The following is a 17,678-nucleotide window of genomic DNA, read 5'->3' on the forward strand; positions in this document are numbered from 1 at the left end:
TGCAAATGGGTCCGACACCTGCCCGAGCAAGTAGAGCCTACATCGATGCTCTTACATGACAAGGGATATTGTCCAAGATCATGATCCTTAAATAGCTAGACTCATTTTGCCTTGATGACTCATAAAACTGAAAATTGATGAAGTCCCATGCTGCTATTAAGAAAGAAAAATGTTAGACCACTTTTATAACTTGCTGACACATGTTTGGCTTATTTTATAATTTACATGCTCAGCTTCATGTCTGGCTAGGCTTCTTGAGTTGGCTTATAAGCTCATACCAATAGCTTCCTAAGGTAAGCCATTTGAAAAGAGGTAAAAACAAAGGAGACAACCAAACTGATCAGTTGTTTCAATTTCTGTCTAGACTCTAGAGGTTCATATGGATTATTATATGATTTGTTGTAATGGTGTAATTAAATAGCACTATATATATTGTTATTCTAATATCAAATAACAATTTGTTTTAACTTCTTCTGCATAATTATTCCTACCTGGCTTTTAGCTTTCTATCCATTGTTCAGAGGGTCAATGATTTCTCACATATCTTGTTTAAGTATAGTGGAGTTTGTTCAAAAAATTAATGCTCTTCACATGGCATCCCACATGCACTTTCTTGCACTTACTCCAACCAAGGATTCTTCTCCCCCCCCCCCCCCCCCACTCAACCAATCTCATCTCCCCCTCAATCATTTAACGCTTTGCTGCTCAACTTTTAGCCCTAAGATTTTCTTCCTACTATTTTGAATTTTCTTCCAAGTAGAACATGAGCATCTGTAGTAATCTGTCAGATGGGAGATTACAGCCATAGAAATCTAATCAATCTGTTTCTGTGCTTCATCTTCATTATCACCATCTTTCTATTTTCTAATAAAAAAATAATTGAGAGAAGGCTAGAAGCAGCCAAGAGGGTTTTACCCGCAAATAAGAAACTTGGCAGCAGACCCCATTAATTTATGCCTCCCCCCCATATCAGTAGCAGTCCATATCACAAATGAATTTATAAATTGAAAGCAATAAATGATGAACCCATTGGTTTCTATGAAAATTTTTGCTGGATTTTGTTTGGTGGGGCATATTATCAATTATTACATTGAGATATTTTTTGACCTTTTTTAATTAAATCATCTTCAATCATTTAAGACTCGACAACATATTCAGCTCCCAACCTCCTCCCATATGAAAGCTTTTAGGATGTTGCCCTTGCTAGATGAACTATGTATTAAGAATCCAACCCAATCATGGATCACCCACATATAAAATCCGACACAAATTAAACAAAATATAATATAAATTAAGTTTAAAAATTGGTTAAAATATATTATATCCGATTTCTCCAATTTGCAAGAGTGCAGAGAACTTCAGGCGCCAGCCTTACTTGAACCATAATATTATGAGAACATCAGTGATCATATTACAAGAATTTAATTCAAATCACAAGACGTTAATTAAGCATTTGAGAGTGAAAACTTATGAGTTTGTGTAGAATTTCTTTTTTATTAAATGGATCAAACCATTTAATCATAACTCATTAATTTTGGGTTGGATTCGCGAGTTGTGTTAAAAATTGTCAATCCGAAATATCGCATGTCGGGTTCGACTTGTATCAACTTATGAATATAAGGTTATATAGATAAAACCTAACGCGACCCATTTAACTAAATGAGTCAAACTCTTCGACCCTATAACTCAATAATTTTGTATAAAAGAAAAGAGTCTTTTACATGGGAAGGCATAAAAAGCCAAATTTTCCGAAAAGAAGAAGTGTATGATTGGAGCATGAATAGTTTGGGTGGGGAGGAAACCTAAAAGAAGAAGGAAAAATCAAATATCATATATATATATATATATATATATGAAGGGAAAGCTATCACAATGGTCTCGTCTGCAACTGAAAGTGGTGGGGCATGAGGGTTGAAGTGGGATCCTGAATCCTCATCCTCTTTTTCCGATTCTTGAAAATTGAAAATTGGACTGGGAACTGATGACGTGACACAGCTTGGGACATATAGCAACTTCTACGCCCCACCATGTGGACTACACAATCAGCTTGTCCCATTACACTCACGTAAGGTAATTAAGGTGGCTCTTTTTTAAAAAACAAAAAAAACAAAATTTAATGAGCATTTCTCATAAAGTGTCCTTAATTACTAGTTTCCTTTGGGTCGCCTTATTAATAAGTGAGTATTCTTTTCACATTGTTGGTGTTGGTGGAGTTCTAATGTTATTATACACGTTAAATTCTTCTCTTTGGGTTCATACTCTTTTTTTTTTTAAGTAGTTTTTAAAATTATCATTAAATTTGATTAAATTGTTAATGATTTTAGAAGCCACTTGAAAGAGTGAAAATGGGTATGAAAAAGTAGAAGTTATTATAGTAAAGGACAATTCAAGTGTTTGGGTTTATCCGTGCAAGCGTTAACAAGATATAATTTTTGGGTTAGTTGGGCATATGAAATTTCTCCTTATTACCAAAAGAAAAAATATATTGTTCTGGACAATTATTAAATTGTTTATATTTAAAATTTTAATTTTATCAAATACATCCCTTGAATTGCTAACCACGGGCAGAGGCATGAGAAGTGTGATTTATTAGAGTAATTCTAGAAGTCTTTGTTACTCCAAAAATAAGATGACTTTTAAAATTACCATTTAATCAAAATTGAATAATGATCAATCACAAACTCATTGATGATTTGAGAGGCATATCATTTTTAGAAGAAGGACTTCTAGCATTACTCGGTTTATTAGCGGAGGTAAGAGAGAAAGGGAAAGTTGGACAAAGATTTTCAATAATTTGCCGCCCCAATTCAACACATGTAAGAGACCTCACATAAAACTCGGATATATATCCAAATAGGTGGCCGACAACTCAAATTTAATTTGGACATGTGAATCTTACGTGGACTCTCTTGGAGATACCAATCCGGAGAAGTTTGTGAGAACATGCCTCGTGGTGGGCCCTGCGTATATGGTCACAAGATTGAGCTTATGATCGTCTCGGTCAGGAGTGCGAGCTCTCAGGGCTGAAATAGAAAGAAAGTGTGGATGCCACACTTTCGGTGTGTCCCAATCCACCTCATCGTCATGATTTTGGAAACCCCCCAACTCAAAAACATTCAGCAGCAGTAGGATGAATTTTACAGCAAGTGAAAATCCCTCTCAAGGTCACTACAACAGCAATCAACTGTGAAATTTTCATTATATTTTCATACACATAATAGCATGAAAAACGTCGTAATATTTACAGAACTCTGTGTGTGTCTTGTCTTGTCTTGTAAGCAACAGTGGCACAAAAAGCTTTCAGTTCTGTTAAGGGTTGGCTCTCAAGGAAGAAGATCATCACAGGATAATGATGCATCATCTAACCTGGGATGGGTGGAAATTCCACCAAACAATTAAAACTTAATTAGACTTCATCTCAATATCTTCAGTCTCCTTGCTGGCATCGGGATTATCCCGTGGAAGGAGGCCAAGGAGCGGCAGAGGCAATAATGAGCTTAAATTGCAAAGGATTATCAAATAGGTCAAGTTGTCAAAACTGTCTTTAGTAACACCAAAAACCTGGGTCAGACCAGCACCTATTAGCCCCCCAACAACGCTGCCTCCATTTGATATGGACATGAGTGTTGCAAAAAGTGTGGCTTCCATTCCCTCTGGACATAATCTTGCCGCCAGCACAAGAACAGGCATGAAAGAAGCCTGTAACAAAATTAGCAATTAATTTCACACGAGAATAAGTAGCAGCAAAAAAAAAAATTCTCTGCAAAACAAGAAATAAAATAGTTGAGCAGGAAATAATGATATCATGACATCCAAGTCGTTACTATTAGATTCATTAGAACAAACATAAACAATTATCTTATTTGTTAACAGACATCATGCCTTAAGAGAACAACCTAAAAATGCACTGAATGTTAAAATCAAAAGACCTTCCTAGGAAGCAGTCAATGGAGAGAATTCCAGGCAATTCTCCAACCATTATGCTCTGGAAACTTCTGCCTTCCAAATCAAAGACAGTGGCATGCATAGATCAGGAAGTGACACAAATCATCACAATAACTCTATTAGAGTTATAGCAAGAGTCAAGGAAACAACAGTTTTAACCAAATATGCAGAGAAGTAAAAAGGTAAAGTAAAAATGAATCACCTGACCAAGAACTGTTAAAATCAAAGAATCCCCAATTGCAAACCACTCATCACTTATACCAAACTGCCGATTCAATCCCGTTACAAGGAAAACCTGAACAATAACCAGCAATAGAAAAACAAAAATAAAAAAAATGATCACAAAGCACACTCAACCCAAACGTTATTATAAATAAGCCTTAAAAGTGAGACATATTACAAACCTGAGTCATCCCAAGAGCTGAACCAAAAATTGTTGTTGCAAGAAAAATCTTCTGCAACTGAACATTCTTTAGAAATCCATTATACAGTCCCACACCAACCAGTGATGCCACTGAAGTAACAAGCTTTACACGCCCCAAGAATTCTGGAGTGAAACCAAGTTTATTTGTGCTGGCACAAATTTTAAAAAATAAATTAATAAAATCTTGTTGCAGATTTGAGGTAGATGCTAAATATTAATTTAAAAAGTTAAAAGTAACCATGAAACAAATTAACAAGCTGAACATACGTGAAGTAAAACATGGCAGAGTCTGACTGTGGTGTTGCCTGCCACAAGAATAGAAATATTGTTGGAAAAAGTACACTGGGCTGCCTGACAGCGTCCCACAACTGAATAATGTTTTGTTTTGAGCTTTCAAAAAAGCTAAGACTGGCCAAAGGAAGATTTTGCCCTCTTGCTGGAAGCACAGGCTGCTCTTTTACAAGAACAGCAACAGCAGAAGTAATCAGTGGTAGCAAAGCCGTGACACCAAAAACAAACCTGAGACATTAAAATTGTAACCAAAATGACTGCTTTGAATGATCATCGGTGATAGGACAGTACATCCATACAAAAACCATCTTAGGTACCTTACACCATAAGTCTCCACCAGGGAGCCACTAAAGTAGGAGCTCACAATTCCACCAAAAGCTGAGGATCCCCAACACAAAGACTGGAGAGACCCAGACATGCTTTGTGATTCACCACGAGCCCTTTCGACAACCATTGAATCTACAACCTAAAACATACTTCAGTTTTTGGACATAATTTTTGAAGTGTGCCACAGAAATCGAGAGTATAAAATACCAAAGGTGCAATTTCAAAAACACGCAATCCAAATTGCCCTCCCCACCTTAGATAAAGGCTGTCAAACCCTCCAAGACAGATGGACCTCATAAAGGACAGCCAACTAGATGGCTATGTCCAATCTAGTATTTAGGTATCAAGCCCAGCCATCATTTACAAGAAATGTCCTCGGATAACTGTTTTCCTCTGACCTATTCAGCAAATGATAAGAACTTTGGAAACAGGGGCCATAGACTGTACAATAAGGATCTTTTTCTTCTACTTTTTTTTTTTTTTTTTTTTTGACTTGGTGGAAGGGTTGAAATAAGTCATCTAGCAATTTGGCAATTTATGCTTTGTTGAACATTCAGAGGGTTACCAGAGGTTATAATGTAATTACTTCTTCCAAGTTTATAAGTTATTACAGGTGATCTCAGGTCAAGCCCTGCATTTGATCTAAGAAGATATGGAATTTCCTATCATCAGTAGCAACTATAGGTCTTGGTTAGCATGTGTAGGGTGATATATTAGGGCAGTCTAGACGCAAAGTCATATCTCCCTCTTAGAAATTTCTATATGGAATGCCTCGGCTTCCGCCATTTGAACTGCAGCACTGCCAATACATAAGAAGATATAGCTTCCATAACAGTCAACCCATACACAACAACTAACATGTCTGACACAGTAATTTACAAGAGATACTTACAACATCAGAGAAAGCTACTGAAAGTGATCCTAGAAGTATGCAGAAAGCAGCATCATACTTGCTGTCGACAAAAGTGGCCATCAAACTCCATGAGAACGCACCAAGAAGTCCTGATAAAATCAGATATGACCTTCTGCGGTAACCAAAAAGTGGGACAGAATCGCTGCAGTGACCAAAAAATTCTTAGAATGAAATTTATTTATAAACTTCCTAATTAATGCGAAGGAAAATTGGGGAGAGATAAAAGAACTGCACCTAATAAACCCATACAGAGGTTTGATAAGCCATGGTAATGCAGAAAAACCAGATATGACAGCTGTCTAGTCAACCACAAATAATTTGTTAGTCCTAGAGATATTAAAAGAAATCTAATTGATTCACTTATCAAAAAGATGCCTTTTAAATAACATGCTGCATAAGCGGAAGGTACTATAAGAACGCCAATCAAGACATCACACCATTGGAAAAGGTTCACAATTTACTCTTTAAAATCACACAATTGGAGGTACAGGGTACAAGTATATCTAATCTAAGTTTCCTATGACAACCAATACAACAAATTAAGATGACATACCTCTGCAGGATCTAGATGCAAATCGTCCTTTAAGTAAAAACTGACTGCAAGCCTCGCAAGGCCTAAAACACCTTGTACAAAATAAACCATAGCAACTGCAACATTATCAGGGGACAAATCCACTCCAAAGCATTTTACACGACTCATTCTATATTTGTTCTTGCGCAGAACAGTTTTAGTAGAAGAGGGCGTCTCTTCATCCATATTTGTCACTAACATATCCCCTTTTCCTGCACCTGGATCAAGCACACAAACAAACAATAAGGGAAACAGAAGGTAAGGACTGTAGGGTTTACAGGAACCAAGTCATACTAGCAAAATATATTTGTTCAAGAGTTTGGAAGTAAGGATAAAGGAGAAAGACATAAGGGTGGACAAGGAAGCATTGAAGCTAAAATTTTGTCCTCAGATAACACCTTGGTATGAGTCTCTCAAGATGGAAAAGAAAGCTAAAATGTCACTCCTGTATAGGATTAGTTTCTAAAAGCTAGAAAATAAGGAAAAATATTCAATTAAGAAGCCCCTCAACCTCAATTAATTCAATTATTTACTTAATGAACCTGCTCCATGTTAAGTTCTTCAATGCTTGGTGATAACCAAAAGTGTTCGTTGAAAGAGCCTGCTCGAAAAATATTGATAGGACCCCGTGCTTTCCGCAATTTTGACATTAATAACCTAGTTTCCCATTTTGCGAATTTGAGACTGAGGTTAGGGTCATTTTAAATTCAAAACTTTCTTCCATTTTCTCTCAAATAAATAATAGAAAATTTAATTGAAAATACAACTCTGCCCCTCATAAAAAAAATTAAAAAAAATAAAAAATTGAACAAAAAAAATAGCAACAATAAAAAAAAGGTTGGGTCATGCCTTACCATGGGTGAGGCATGACCCAATCACCCACAGCCGAGCCACGATGACCGAGCACAACCCAGCCACCGCAGTGATTGGGTGACAGCCCAACCATGGCTGGACATGCATGACCCAACTTCTTTTTTCTTTTTCTTTTTTTATATGAGGGGCATAATCGTATTTTCATGATATTTCTATTATTTATTTGGCGGAAAAATGGACAAAGGTCTCAAACTTAAAATGACCATGAACTCGGGTCTCATATTTGTAAAATTGAAAACTTGAATCTTAATGTCAAAATCATAAAAAGCACAGGCGGTCCTATTAATATTTCCCTAATTTAAAACTTTAGTCTAATAACAGTCTGAATTGAAGATAACCAAAACTGTTCAATCAAAGTCTCCCCTCACACAATTAATTCAAACTTCAAATTAACACAAATGCCATGTCTATCTTAAGGTTAAGTATCTCAAAGCTTGAAGACTATTAACGGTGCATGGATGGCAGCTATCCAAGTGGCTACCGTCTCCTGTTTTCAATAGACTTGTGAATCCCATCTAAGGGGATTAAAAGATGAGAGAGAATTACATCCTGTTGTAAGCCCATATGCCAACAAACCTCTAATGTGACGAGAAAATTATGTAAATAAATCTAGCTGCTCAGGAACAGCTCAAGCTCGGTTCATACAAGTTCAACTCAAGTTCAGTTCATTTATAAAACCAACCAAGCTTCAACAAAAATTTAGGTTTGGCAATTAAGTGAGCCAAGCTCGTATAAATTCGACTTGACATATTTCAAGCTCATGAGCTGCTTGTATACAAACTTGACTAAACTCGTTATATATATTTGTGTGTGAGCGCATTGGTGTAGCTACTTGTTTGCAAACTTAACTTGACTCGCCTTATTACCACAACTGCAATAGCCTTTTATTACCCCTTTATGATATTTGCTGATGGTAAAAGAAATAGAAGAGGAAAGGCTTAAAAAATCACAAAAACAGGCCCAAAATATTTTCAAACTCGTTTAAAATAGGCTCTTGTAGAAGCCCAAATGACTAAAATAGGCCAAAAATGCCCAATACTTGATATGCAGATAGCGGTTGGTAACCGCATGAAGCAAATGCAGATGTGGTTACCTTAAAGTGATAACCGCATAATGCAAATGCAATTATTGCCAAAAACCACATCCACATCTACAGCCATAATGTGGAGGTGGAGTTATTGCAATTCTTGCTGATTTAGTGAAAATGACCTTTTAGCCAGACCAATTGGAATATCTTTCTAAGCAAGATAAGTTGGATAAGGCTTCAAAATTTTTTGCTCTGGAAAAGATCTTCAGATTCTCTGCAAATAGCAAATGAGAAATACGAGGGCTTTGCCTAGAGATTTTGATGCCATAAATCATCTCATGATTTTCTTCCTTGAAAATGAGTCTGGAGAGAATTTCAGATCCCATAATGAGAGATAAGAGGTCACCATGTCTGAGGCCACAGTAAAGGAAGAATTTGCCATATGGAGAGCCATCCAAAAGAATGGAGAAGGTGGCAGTGGAAAGGCATTGTTGGATCCAATGAATCCATTTAAGGTAAAAATCAAGCAGGGTCAAGATTCTTAAAAAAAGGCCATTCCATATAATCAAGAGCCTTCTCCAGCTGACAATTCTGCCGTTAAAGAATCAGATGGAAAATTTAGCAGAATAATCTATTTGTCATGTGGTCAAAATTTAAATCTTTAATTATCAAAATTAAAAATTTAGGCCATTATCTATACCAAGGTCAAAACTCAGGGACTTTTGGGACAATTTTCCTTTCTTAAACTAAAACTGTCACCCTTACAAGTGACAACTTTTGCTTTCTCTTTTTCTTCTTCTAAGTAATTAAAGAAGAATCTTTTTCTAAATTTGAAGTAGAGAAGTGGATGAGTTGCATTAATTCAACATTTCGACCAAATCAAAATCTAGAGCAATACTTAGACCCAGCATCACCAATCACCATTGCCTAATCTCAATTATCAAAGCCACCAATCAGCTTCCATTGCCTAATCTCAATTATCAAAGCCACCAATCAGCTTCCATTGCCTAATCTCAATTATCAAAGCCACCAATCAGCTTCCATTGCATCATCATCAAACATTAAAGTCCCACTTTTGGATGCCTAGGAATCACAATAAAAATAAATGTAAACATAAGCACCTGAAACCTTACGATCGCCCCCACTCCCGACCACAATTTGAGAATCCAAATTTTCGTTTTTTCCCAAATTTTCTACTTCTTTTTTTTTTTTTTTTTAATTGATAAGTTACACACGCATCAGATGGAGACTTTAACCCACGACCTGATCCTCACCTTGCCATAAAGAAACTACCATTTTGAGCTTCATTGGTTGCTAATTTTGTTAGGAACCTAACAACCGTTATGACGGTCACATATATATATATAAGGAAAACTTACCGATTCTGGAATCTGGAAGGGGATCGTCTTCCTTGTCTCGCCGGTGAGACGGCACCGGCGCCGGAATCGTAACGGCGACGGACATGCCCTTCTCCGGCAGCTTCCGACGCGGTCTCCGTCGAGTCCTCTGGGCCCCGGCGACGAGAGCGAAGGGTTTCCGCGTAATCTGAGAGAGCAAAGGAGAGAAGGAGAAGAACGACAAAATGGGGTTTTGCAAGGGCAAGCTTGGGACTCTGGAAAAAATCGACGCCGATGCCATTTACAATAGCGCCCGAAATTAATATAATATCCCCCACCTCCTATCGAACGATGATTGTCTCTCTTTGAGAGTTGCTAAGAGCCTGCTACGTGCGCGTGACATGTTTTTGGTCGTCTAAAAAGATATCCTAGAATTTTCTTTTTATTTGTCCAGGAGAGGAAGCTCAGTTGGTTGGGACCACACTTAATGAAATAAAGGTCATTAGTTTGAATCCTCCTCTCCCCTCTTATGCAGATATGTCAAAAAAAAAAAAAAAAAATTCTTTTTATTTGATATTCTCTTATTCATAAATTTTTGTCGTTCATTTCGTTTAAGTATTTAAAATGAGTTATGTTTTAATATTTAATAAAAAAGTTATGTTAAGAAATTTAATAAGTCATATTTTCTCATTAAATATTGAAACATAACTTATTTTAGACGCTTAAATAAAATGAATAGCTAAAATTTATGAATTTAAAAAACTAAATTTAAAGAGAATTTTACATGATAGTTACAGAGCTGAGAGTGGCTGCTTTGGACACGTATATTGCTAAGCTTCAATGGCTCGAACCCTTTGGGCTGAACCTCTGTGGGAATGGGCCTGGACCCACAACAATGTTGTTTCAGACCCAATGACAAATAGAGCCCAAGCTAGAAAGAGGGCTACTTTTTTAGACCCCACTACAAACAACCCAAGCTTCTTCTTTCTTTCTCTGGAAACTCTTCCCTCGTACAACTCTTGTTGCCATTAAAAATCAAGTATTACCCAGATGAGCTTTTCAACAACACACCTTAATTATTTTGTTGCTAAAATAGAGCTTTTTTTCAGACCCATGACAGATAAAAGCCCAAGCCAGAAAAGAGGGCTACTTTTTTTAGAACTCTACAAACAAACCCAAGCTTCTTTTTTTTTTTCTCTGGAAACTCTTCCCCAATACAACTCTTGTTTGCCATTACAAACAAAGTATTACCCAGATGAGCTTTTTCAACCACAATCTTAGTCATTTTGTTTTACCAGTTCAGTTTGTAAGGCAAAAATTTCTTCGGTGATTGAGATGATTTTGTAATTCATATTATTACCAACCAAGTGCACCCTCTTCCTCTTTGCCGGCCAATCTGCAGAATCACCGTCTTGGCCGGCCAATCTGCAGAGCAACCCTCTTGGGATGGCAAATTTTGCTTCCCAATTAGCTCAACTGCACACACTTCCGCAAGACAGCCGCCTCTTTCCCCCTCCCTTGTCTTCCTCTACCTTAACTTATGGGCTAGATAGGGAGGAGACGACGCAGAGGGAGGAAGTTGAAAATTTGAGACTAGAAATGGGCAGGGGCCGCGCGAACGCAGGCCCCCACTGCCACAAATTATGACGTAGGATCTCCCGCATTGGGGAGACCTTAGGCTAGCACCCCTCCTAAGTGCAATGGAGGTCACTAGTCTAGGCCATGGTCCGACTTGATCGACCATTGACCCCGCCCAGGTAAGTATGTTACTCGGTTGCTCTCACTTCTCTTATATAGAACCGTACTTCGCCTCCCCACTCGTATGCTTTCAATGTGGGACTGTTCGAATGGAATAGAGGGCTTTCCCTATTTCTCCAAAATTTTCAAAAACGCCCTTCTATTCTTAATATCAAGCTTAGAAAAGTCTTTTAGATATAAATGATATATCATTATAATTACTTTAACTATTCTTTCTTATTTGTTTATCCATGACTTTCCCACAATTTCTTTTCTTTTCTTTTTTCTTTTTCGCCTATGTAATACTAAAAATCACACTTCTATTTTATATTCGGGAACAAACTTATAATCCTGTTTGAAGGATAGTAGCCCTCCAAAATTTTAAAAATTCCCTCAAATTTATATGTTTTGTATGGAATTAACCTTTTAAATTTTAACTTTTACCCAAAAAAAAAAGTTTGTTTTAGTTTGTTTTGTTTTTATTTTGAGTTTGCCCTCGCACTTACTTCAAACAAGTGAACCTTACATTTTAAGCTATCCGAGATAGAGACCCAAAAAATCCTCTATGGAGTGTCCTCATTAGAAACACAACAATAGCCTAAGAGCATTCACAATGGCCTCTCTTGATTGGTTTAAAACTAATAAAATTTTTCTCAAATTTAATTTTTATTTGAAGAGTCCATTGTAAATGCTTTAACTCGGTACAAACTCCTCGGGTGTCACGCTTTTTATTTTACTCTCTTATGTGTTTTTTTCCCCACTTTTTAAAGCGGGTTTCAACTTGTTGGCCCACGGTTTTTAGAAGGAAAAAGAAAGATGAAGAGGAACACCACCTCCACACCTACCGTTGGACTGAAATGGAGTTTCATGGGCCAAATTATTCAAACCACCTTCGATTGTGTCGCTTATCTTTTTGCCCACTTGCAAAGGGCTGCAGCGCTGGGCCCCTCCTTGTCGGTGTCTATACCACAAATTCTCGACGGCAATCCCAATTCACCGCCCTCTTCTTTTTCAACTTCTTCTCAAGTTATAATAACAAAGGTTAACGGGGAGGGTCAAAGGTGGGGAATTTTTTTTTTTTTATTTTTATGATTGTCGGCCATCTTACCAAAGGATTTAAGAAATACCAAATTGATTATTAGATTGATCGCATGGTTAAATTCAGTTAATAAATACAGAGAAATACAATTAGGAATAGTCTAAGACTTATCGGAACTTGCCGGCAGAGGAATTATTTGATACTCAAGTGAGTAAAGGAAAATGTTTATTGCTCAAAAGGAGCGCTAGAGTTGTCTCGGATAGAGTCTATGAGTAAGAGTGTATGGTTTGTAATCGAAATGGTGACATGACTTTCACTTATGTAGAGCTTTATTGGTGGGTTTTGGGCTTACCCGAATTCTGCGTTATTTAAGTTGGAATGAAATCATGGAGTAGCTATCTTCAGTACTACAATCCTTATATATATTTTTTAGCAAGAGTTTTATTGTATTTATTTAAATGGCCATTATGATAATGTAGCTAGTCTAGTTATTCACATTTTTTTCTTTTGGTCAAAACCTATCATTTGTCATCTATTTTCTTCTTTTGTGTTGGCTTTCGTGATCTAGTCGGAACTTATAGTTCAAGCTTTATTATCTTGACCTAAATCCTAGGCTCTAAGTTTGTTTTCAACTGGATTGGCCGGGGGTAAATCTGGCCTATCACAAATCAACAAGTACAAAAATGACACGTGCATGACTACAGCAACAAACATGCTCATGGTATGACAACACTAATGAACCATTCTTGCTTGTCATTTGATTGCCTACCCCCTTCCATTTGCCATTTTTAAGGGTAATTCTAAAAGTCTCTCTTGTGTCCCTTAAAAAATGATGTGACTTTTAAAATCATCATTTTGATCAAAATTCAATAGTGATTAATCACAAGCCCAATGGGTAATGGTGATTTTAAGAATTACATCATCCTTAGATGGACACAAAATAAACTTGTAACATTACTCAATTTTCAAAAGGGAGGCATTTCAATTTGGACAAGAAAGTCTAAGGCTCTGTTTGGCAATGGACTTGGCCCAAGTCTTGATTAAAAAATAAAAATAAAAAATAAACTCCCTAATATTCTTACTTTTTATATCACGTCAATCGTTTTTTATTACGTCAAACAAAAAATCAACAACAAAACAAATCATTTTCACTTTTTCTATTAAAAAAAAAAAAAATCATAACTTATTTCTACTTTATATCAAATTAGTCACATCCAAACTAAAAATCACTTGCCCAATTCATTGCCAAACAGAGCCTTAGATGGCAAGGCGCTACATTGGATGACTATGAAACATGGAACTTTACAAACACCGCTAATACCTTGCTTCTTGGAGTAGCTTGGCATTATGAATATGAGTTTTCCGGCAGAAAATGTACAAGAATCCTTATAAAATCAACATGTTCGAGTAAATTTCAAACAACTTGCCCACTTGATAGGGCAAGTAAGCCTCACAATCGCTCTCTTACATTTATTGTCCAAAAATCGGAAAAGAGCTAAAAGTTCATACAACAACAAATTAAGATCCGGGTAGCATCTTTGGTCTTTGCAGGTGTACTATATAGTTTTGGAGATAAAAAGATACTTCAGTATACACACAATTATTCCCTCCAACAGTAACCAAACTATTCCCCTGAAGTGGTCGTTATCAGCTCACTGTCGTTTAAAGTAATGGAACTCACTCACTCACTAGATTTATAATAATTTGATCCAAAGCTTGAAAAAATGGGCATTGATTATTGGAGTCTGGAGATGTAGAATTAGGGCATAAGAAAAGAAAAGAATCTAATACAATTAAGGTCATTGGTCCTATGTGCTTAGTAAATATATTACTATTTTAAGATTAATAATAATCATCATCATCACAAGCCATGAAAAGACAAAACCAACAGGCCAACAGCATTTACCTATTCAACAAAATCATCTCTACAATATCTAAAGCCTTTCAAGTCCTCCTTACAGGAAGAGTATTAACAGTAAAAGCTAACAAGAGAAAATAAGTGAGAAAACACCAACAAAGGTTCAATTTTCCAGGGAATTCAAAGTACCATCCTTATCAAAATTTGGACAGCCGATGATACAAAGATTACCCTTCCAAAGTTGGCATTTTCTTTTATGGTTTTTTGGATTAAAGCAAGATTAATGGAGATTTATTAAGAGAGCTATCAGGAACAAATCCCATAGTAATCATCAGGTTCCAATTTATCCATTCCTTCCTCCAAAAGCATCTGCTGCTGGCGGCATTCGCTGCTGCAGAAAGCCTTCTCACCTCTGCAAGAAAATAGTTCAATTAGATTTGAAGCTCCAAACTTTCTCTTGGTCTGATAGCCAAACACCATGAATATAGTCATATATGCAAAGCTATAGAAAAAGATTAACCATATCCAAGTCAAGGTCAGTCCAATAATATAATTTATGCCCAGAAGCCTATCAGTAAATGAATCATATGAGTACTTTTTTGCTATAATACAACCAGATTCAAGCGTAATTTCCTACCACCATGCAAACAGAACAAAGGTTCCAAAAGTTTCACAAATTGACACGGATAATTTCGAAGGTATCTATCTAGTCAGCTGATTTTCTGCCAGAAAAAAGGAAAACTGGACCAACCTGTACATGTAAATGTCCTTTCCCTGACCAAGATTCTTCTTGCAAGAATAGCAGATGCTGAGAAAACTTTCAGAGGGAAAGCTGGAAGGCCGGTCAGTGAAAATCCCAATTTCTTTTCTGGAATCAGCGAACCCAGCACCACCACAGCAGCTCTCAACAATGCAGTCCTCAAAAATATGAGTGGTTCTGGGGTTAGGACCATGAGAAATCACACAAGTGTAGTCCTCTGAGAGCTCCATTTCAATTGCAGAGAGACAGCCCGTGAAAACCCGGGAAGAATTCGGAGTCTCCATGCCCGAATTGGAAGACCCAAATGCGGATTTCTTCGCTGGTGACTGAGATAAGCCGGAAGAAGAGGAACCCAGTTGAGAACTCCTCGTCTTGGTGCCGAAATCGGCCGGGGATTTGGGAGATTCAGCCGGAGAAAGAACCGAACTTGGGGGAGGAGGAATCTGAATCTTAAGATGGGAACCAAATAGAACCGTTCGGCTTTCAGGTTTGGATGGTTTCGAATCAGTTTTCTCTTCAATGAGAGCATCCACAATGGCTAGGCCAATGCCTTTGGAGTCCAAATTGTCCCAATGGCGTTTGATTTCGGGTTCCGGGTTTCTGGGCATGTTTGTTTCGGACCAGAAGGGGTTTCTGAGACCAGAGAATGGCTTGCTATCTAGTATGGAAGTTGGGCTCATCGCAGACTCGATTTCAGAGAACGATTTATGAGTAAAACTGGTGAACAACCTTGGAGAAATGAAGAGAGATGCAGTGGGTTTTCTGTATTTGTCTGTTGGGGATGGCAGAGGGCTAAAGTCTGCCATTAGAGCTTGCTTGCTGGTTGTTCCTCTTGATCTCTTCCTCAGCATAGCTCAAAATCTTACGGTCCCACTGCAAACAAAGAAAAAAATTGACCCCAAATTAAAACTTTTGCTTTAAATCGATTGAGCGATAGAGAAAGATAGAGAGACAGATGTTGGGACTCACCTGAAGAAAGTCGTGATTTTTCTTTATATTAGAGACTATTGGAGAAAACGGTGGTGGTAGTACAGTCAAACCCACCATTCTGAGGAAACCCAGAAACCAGAAAACCAGAAAGAGGCCCCATGAAACCTGCCCCTGCTAAAACTCTGTGACCTCCATTTCTGTGACCTCTGTTTTTGAGAAACCCAATAAAAGAAAATGAGAAAAGGTCACTTTTTCCCCGACTTTCTCGCTATCTTTCTTCCTCTCTATTTTTACTCAGGAAGAATCACTCAGGCTCACAACCGACATGCAAAGAGACCCTCACCGGTCATGATCAGAAGGACCAGACGTGCATGCACCAGACAGCATTAACAAAGAAGGTTTTGTATTTTTGTTCCTTCCTTATGGGCTTGCTTTTCCTTCTGCTTTTTTCAGCCTTTTGTATTTTTGTGCGTCCTCTTACATGCTATTTCAGCTAAAATGGTTTCTACTACCGAAAAGATTTTAGAAGCAGACAATAACCAAAAATTTCACAAATTATAAACCAGGCCTCAAAAACCCAGAATGAAAACAAAAAGACTCCTCAAGAGTGATCAACCCCCTCTCTCTCTCTCTCCTTTAGTGGGTTGTCGTTTTTACTATGCTTTTTTAGCCACTAACCGGTCAGTTTTTCATCACAAGTACTGAAAAATCGCATGAAGTTGCAGAGAAGACAGACACGCACACAGAGAGAGGGAGGGGGGGGGGGGGGAGGGGGGGGTGGGGAGAGAGAGAGAGACGAAAAGAGATTGTGGGTTGTGACGAGCCATAAGGGGTAGTTGCGAGTGATTTTAAAGACGCTTGTGCATGGGAATCAGTGGATTTGATAAAACCACCCCAACCCTGTCATAATGTCATAGAAATGGCGGTTTTTCCTCGTCGTTTTTTTCCTTTTTCTTTTTTGTTTTTTCCCCCAAGAATTACCGATATGATTATTTTCTCGATCGGCTCTCTCTATCTCTCAGCCTCACAAGAGAGGATCTGCGAATATAAAAATACACGCATAGACTCGAACGCTGGCGTACTGTACAGAGCTTAACCAACCTTGTGATCGGCTCAGCTTGGAGAATTTTGGATTCCTAATTTGGCTTGTTAATTTAATCATTCTAACAAATAGGCTATGTTTGATAATAAAAAACATAAAAACAAGAAAAATATATAAAAAAGTCCCTCTACCAGCTGTTTATAATATTTTATTTATTCCAAAAAATATTTTCGCCCATTGATTTTTTTGTATTTTTAAAAAATTGTTTGGTTTTTTTACAATTATTTTTTTTACTTTATTTGTTAAAAGAACATGGATATTATAAGAATATACAAAAATTAGTAGCCTTTTTTATACATTTTAGTAGTTTGGTTAGTTATTTTAGTACCTTTTGAACATTGAAAAACTATATTACAAACCATTGATAATTTAAAAGACTTTTTTATATTTTTTTCTATAAAAAAATTTTAAAGAACAGAGGAGGCCACCTACCTAATTCAAGAGTCTTGTCCTTAAAAAGAAGAGATTCTTGTTTAGGTACAGCTGGGGTTAAATTTCATATTTAAATGACAATGAGAATATAGAGGTTGGGGATGATGTTGGT

The 17,678-nt window shown here is 37.2% G+C and overlaps 2 protein-coding genes and 1 non-coding gene across 3 annotated transcripts; all 3 read right to left on the reverse strand.

Moving 5' to 3' along the window:
* Positions 1–3,167: 3,167 nt before the first annotated feature.
* LOC132189048 (Major facilitator superfamily protein) lies at positions 3,168–10,082 on the reverse strand. Its single transcript, XM_059603529.2, has 9 exons — positions 9,751–10,082; positions 6,454–6,689; positions 6,135–6,199; positions 5,880–6,042; positions 4,978–5,126; positions 4,637–4,888; positions 4,350–4,518; positions 4,148–4,240; positions 3,168–3,699 (listed from the first exon to the last, which is right to left on the reverse strand). Exons 1-9 carry the CDS (start codon positions 10,007–10,009, stop codon positions 3,403–3,405), a joined length of 1,683 nt encoding a protein of 560 aa, XP_059459512.2. The 5' UTR covers positions 10,010–10,082; the 3' UTR covers positions 3,168–3,402.
* Positions 10,083–11,311: 1,229 nt separating this feature from the next.
* On the reverse strand, positions 11,312–11,473 carry LOC132168251 (U1 spliceosomal RNA). Its single transcript, XR_009438776.1, has one exon. It is a non-coding gene; the product is annotated as a U1 spliceosomal RNA (small nuclear RNA).
* Positions 11,474–14,357: 2,884 nt separating this feature from the next.
* Positions 14,358–16,797, reverse strand: LOC132165728 (NAD(P)H-quinone oxidoreductase subunit, putative (DUF581)). Its single transcript, XM_059576406.2, has 3 exons — positions 16,072–16,797; positions 15,094–15,975; positions 14,358–14,754 (listed from the first exon to the last, which is right to left on the reverse strand). Exons 2-3 carry the CDS (start codon positions 15,951–15,953, stop codon positions 14,649–14,651), a joined length of 966 nt encoding a protein of 321 aa, XP_059432389.2. The 5' UTR covers positions 15,954–15,975; positions 16,072–16,797; the 3' UTR covers positions 14,358–14,648.
* Between the last annotated feature and the right edge of the window lie 881 nt (positions 16,798–17,678).

Source organism: Corylus avellana, chromosome 2 (genome assembly GCF_965113065.1).
Source record: "Corylus avellana chromosome 2, dhCorAvel1.hap1.2, whole genome shotgun sequence".
In the NCBI taxonomy this organism is placed as follows: Eukaryota; Viridiplantae; Streptophyta; class Magnoliopsida; order Fagales; family Betulaceae; genus Corylus; species Corylus avellana.

Bases quoted from the DNA above. Each gene is read 5' to 3' on its own strand.
- LOC132189048 (XM_059603529.2), bottom strand. From the start codon at position 10,009: ATGGCATCGGCGTCGATTTTTTCCAGAGTCCCAAGCTTGCCCTTGCAA. The intron at 4,519-4,636 runs GTATGTTCAGCT...AATTTGTGCCAG, and splicing joins TCTGCCATGTTTTACTTCAC to CACAAATAAACTTGGTTTCA. The intron at 4,241-4,349 runs GTTTGTAATATG...GTTATTGTTCAG, and splicing joins CAGCTCTTGGGATGACTCAG to GTTTTCCTTGTAACGGGATT.
- LOC132165728 (XM_059576406.2), bottom strand. From the start codon at position 15,953: ATGCTGAGGAAGAGATCAAGAGGAACAACCAGCAAGCAAGCTCTAATG. The intron at 14,755-15,093 runs GTTGGTCCAGTT...ATTTTCTTGCAG, and splicing joins AAGGACATTTACATGTACAG to AGGTGAGAAGGCTTTCTGCA.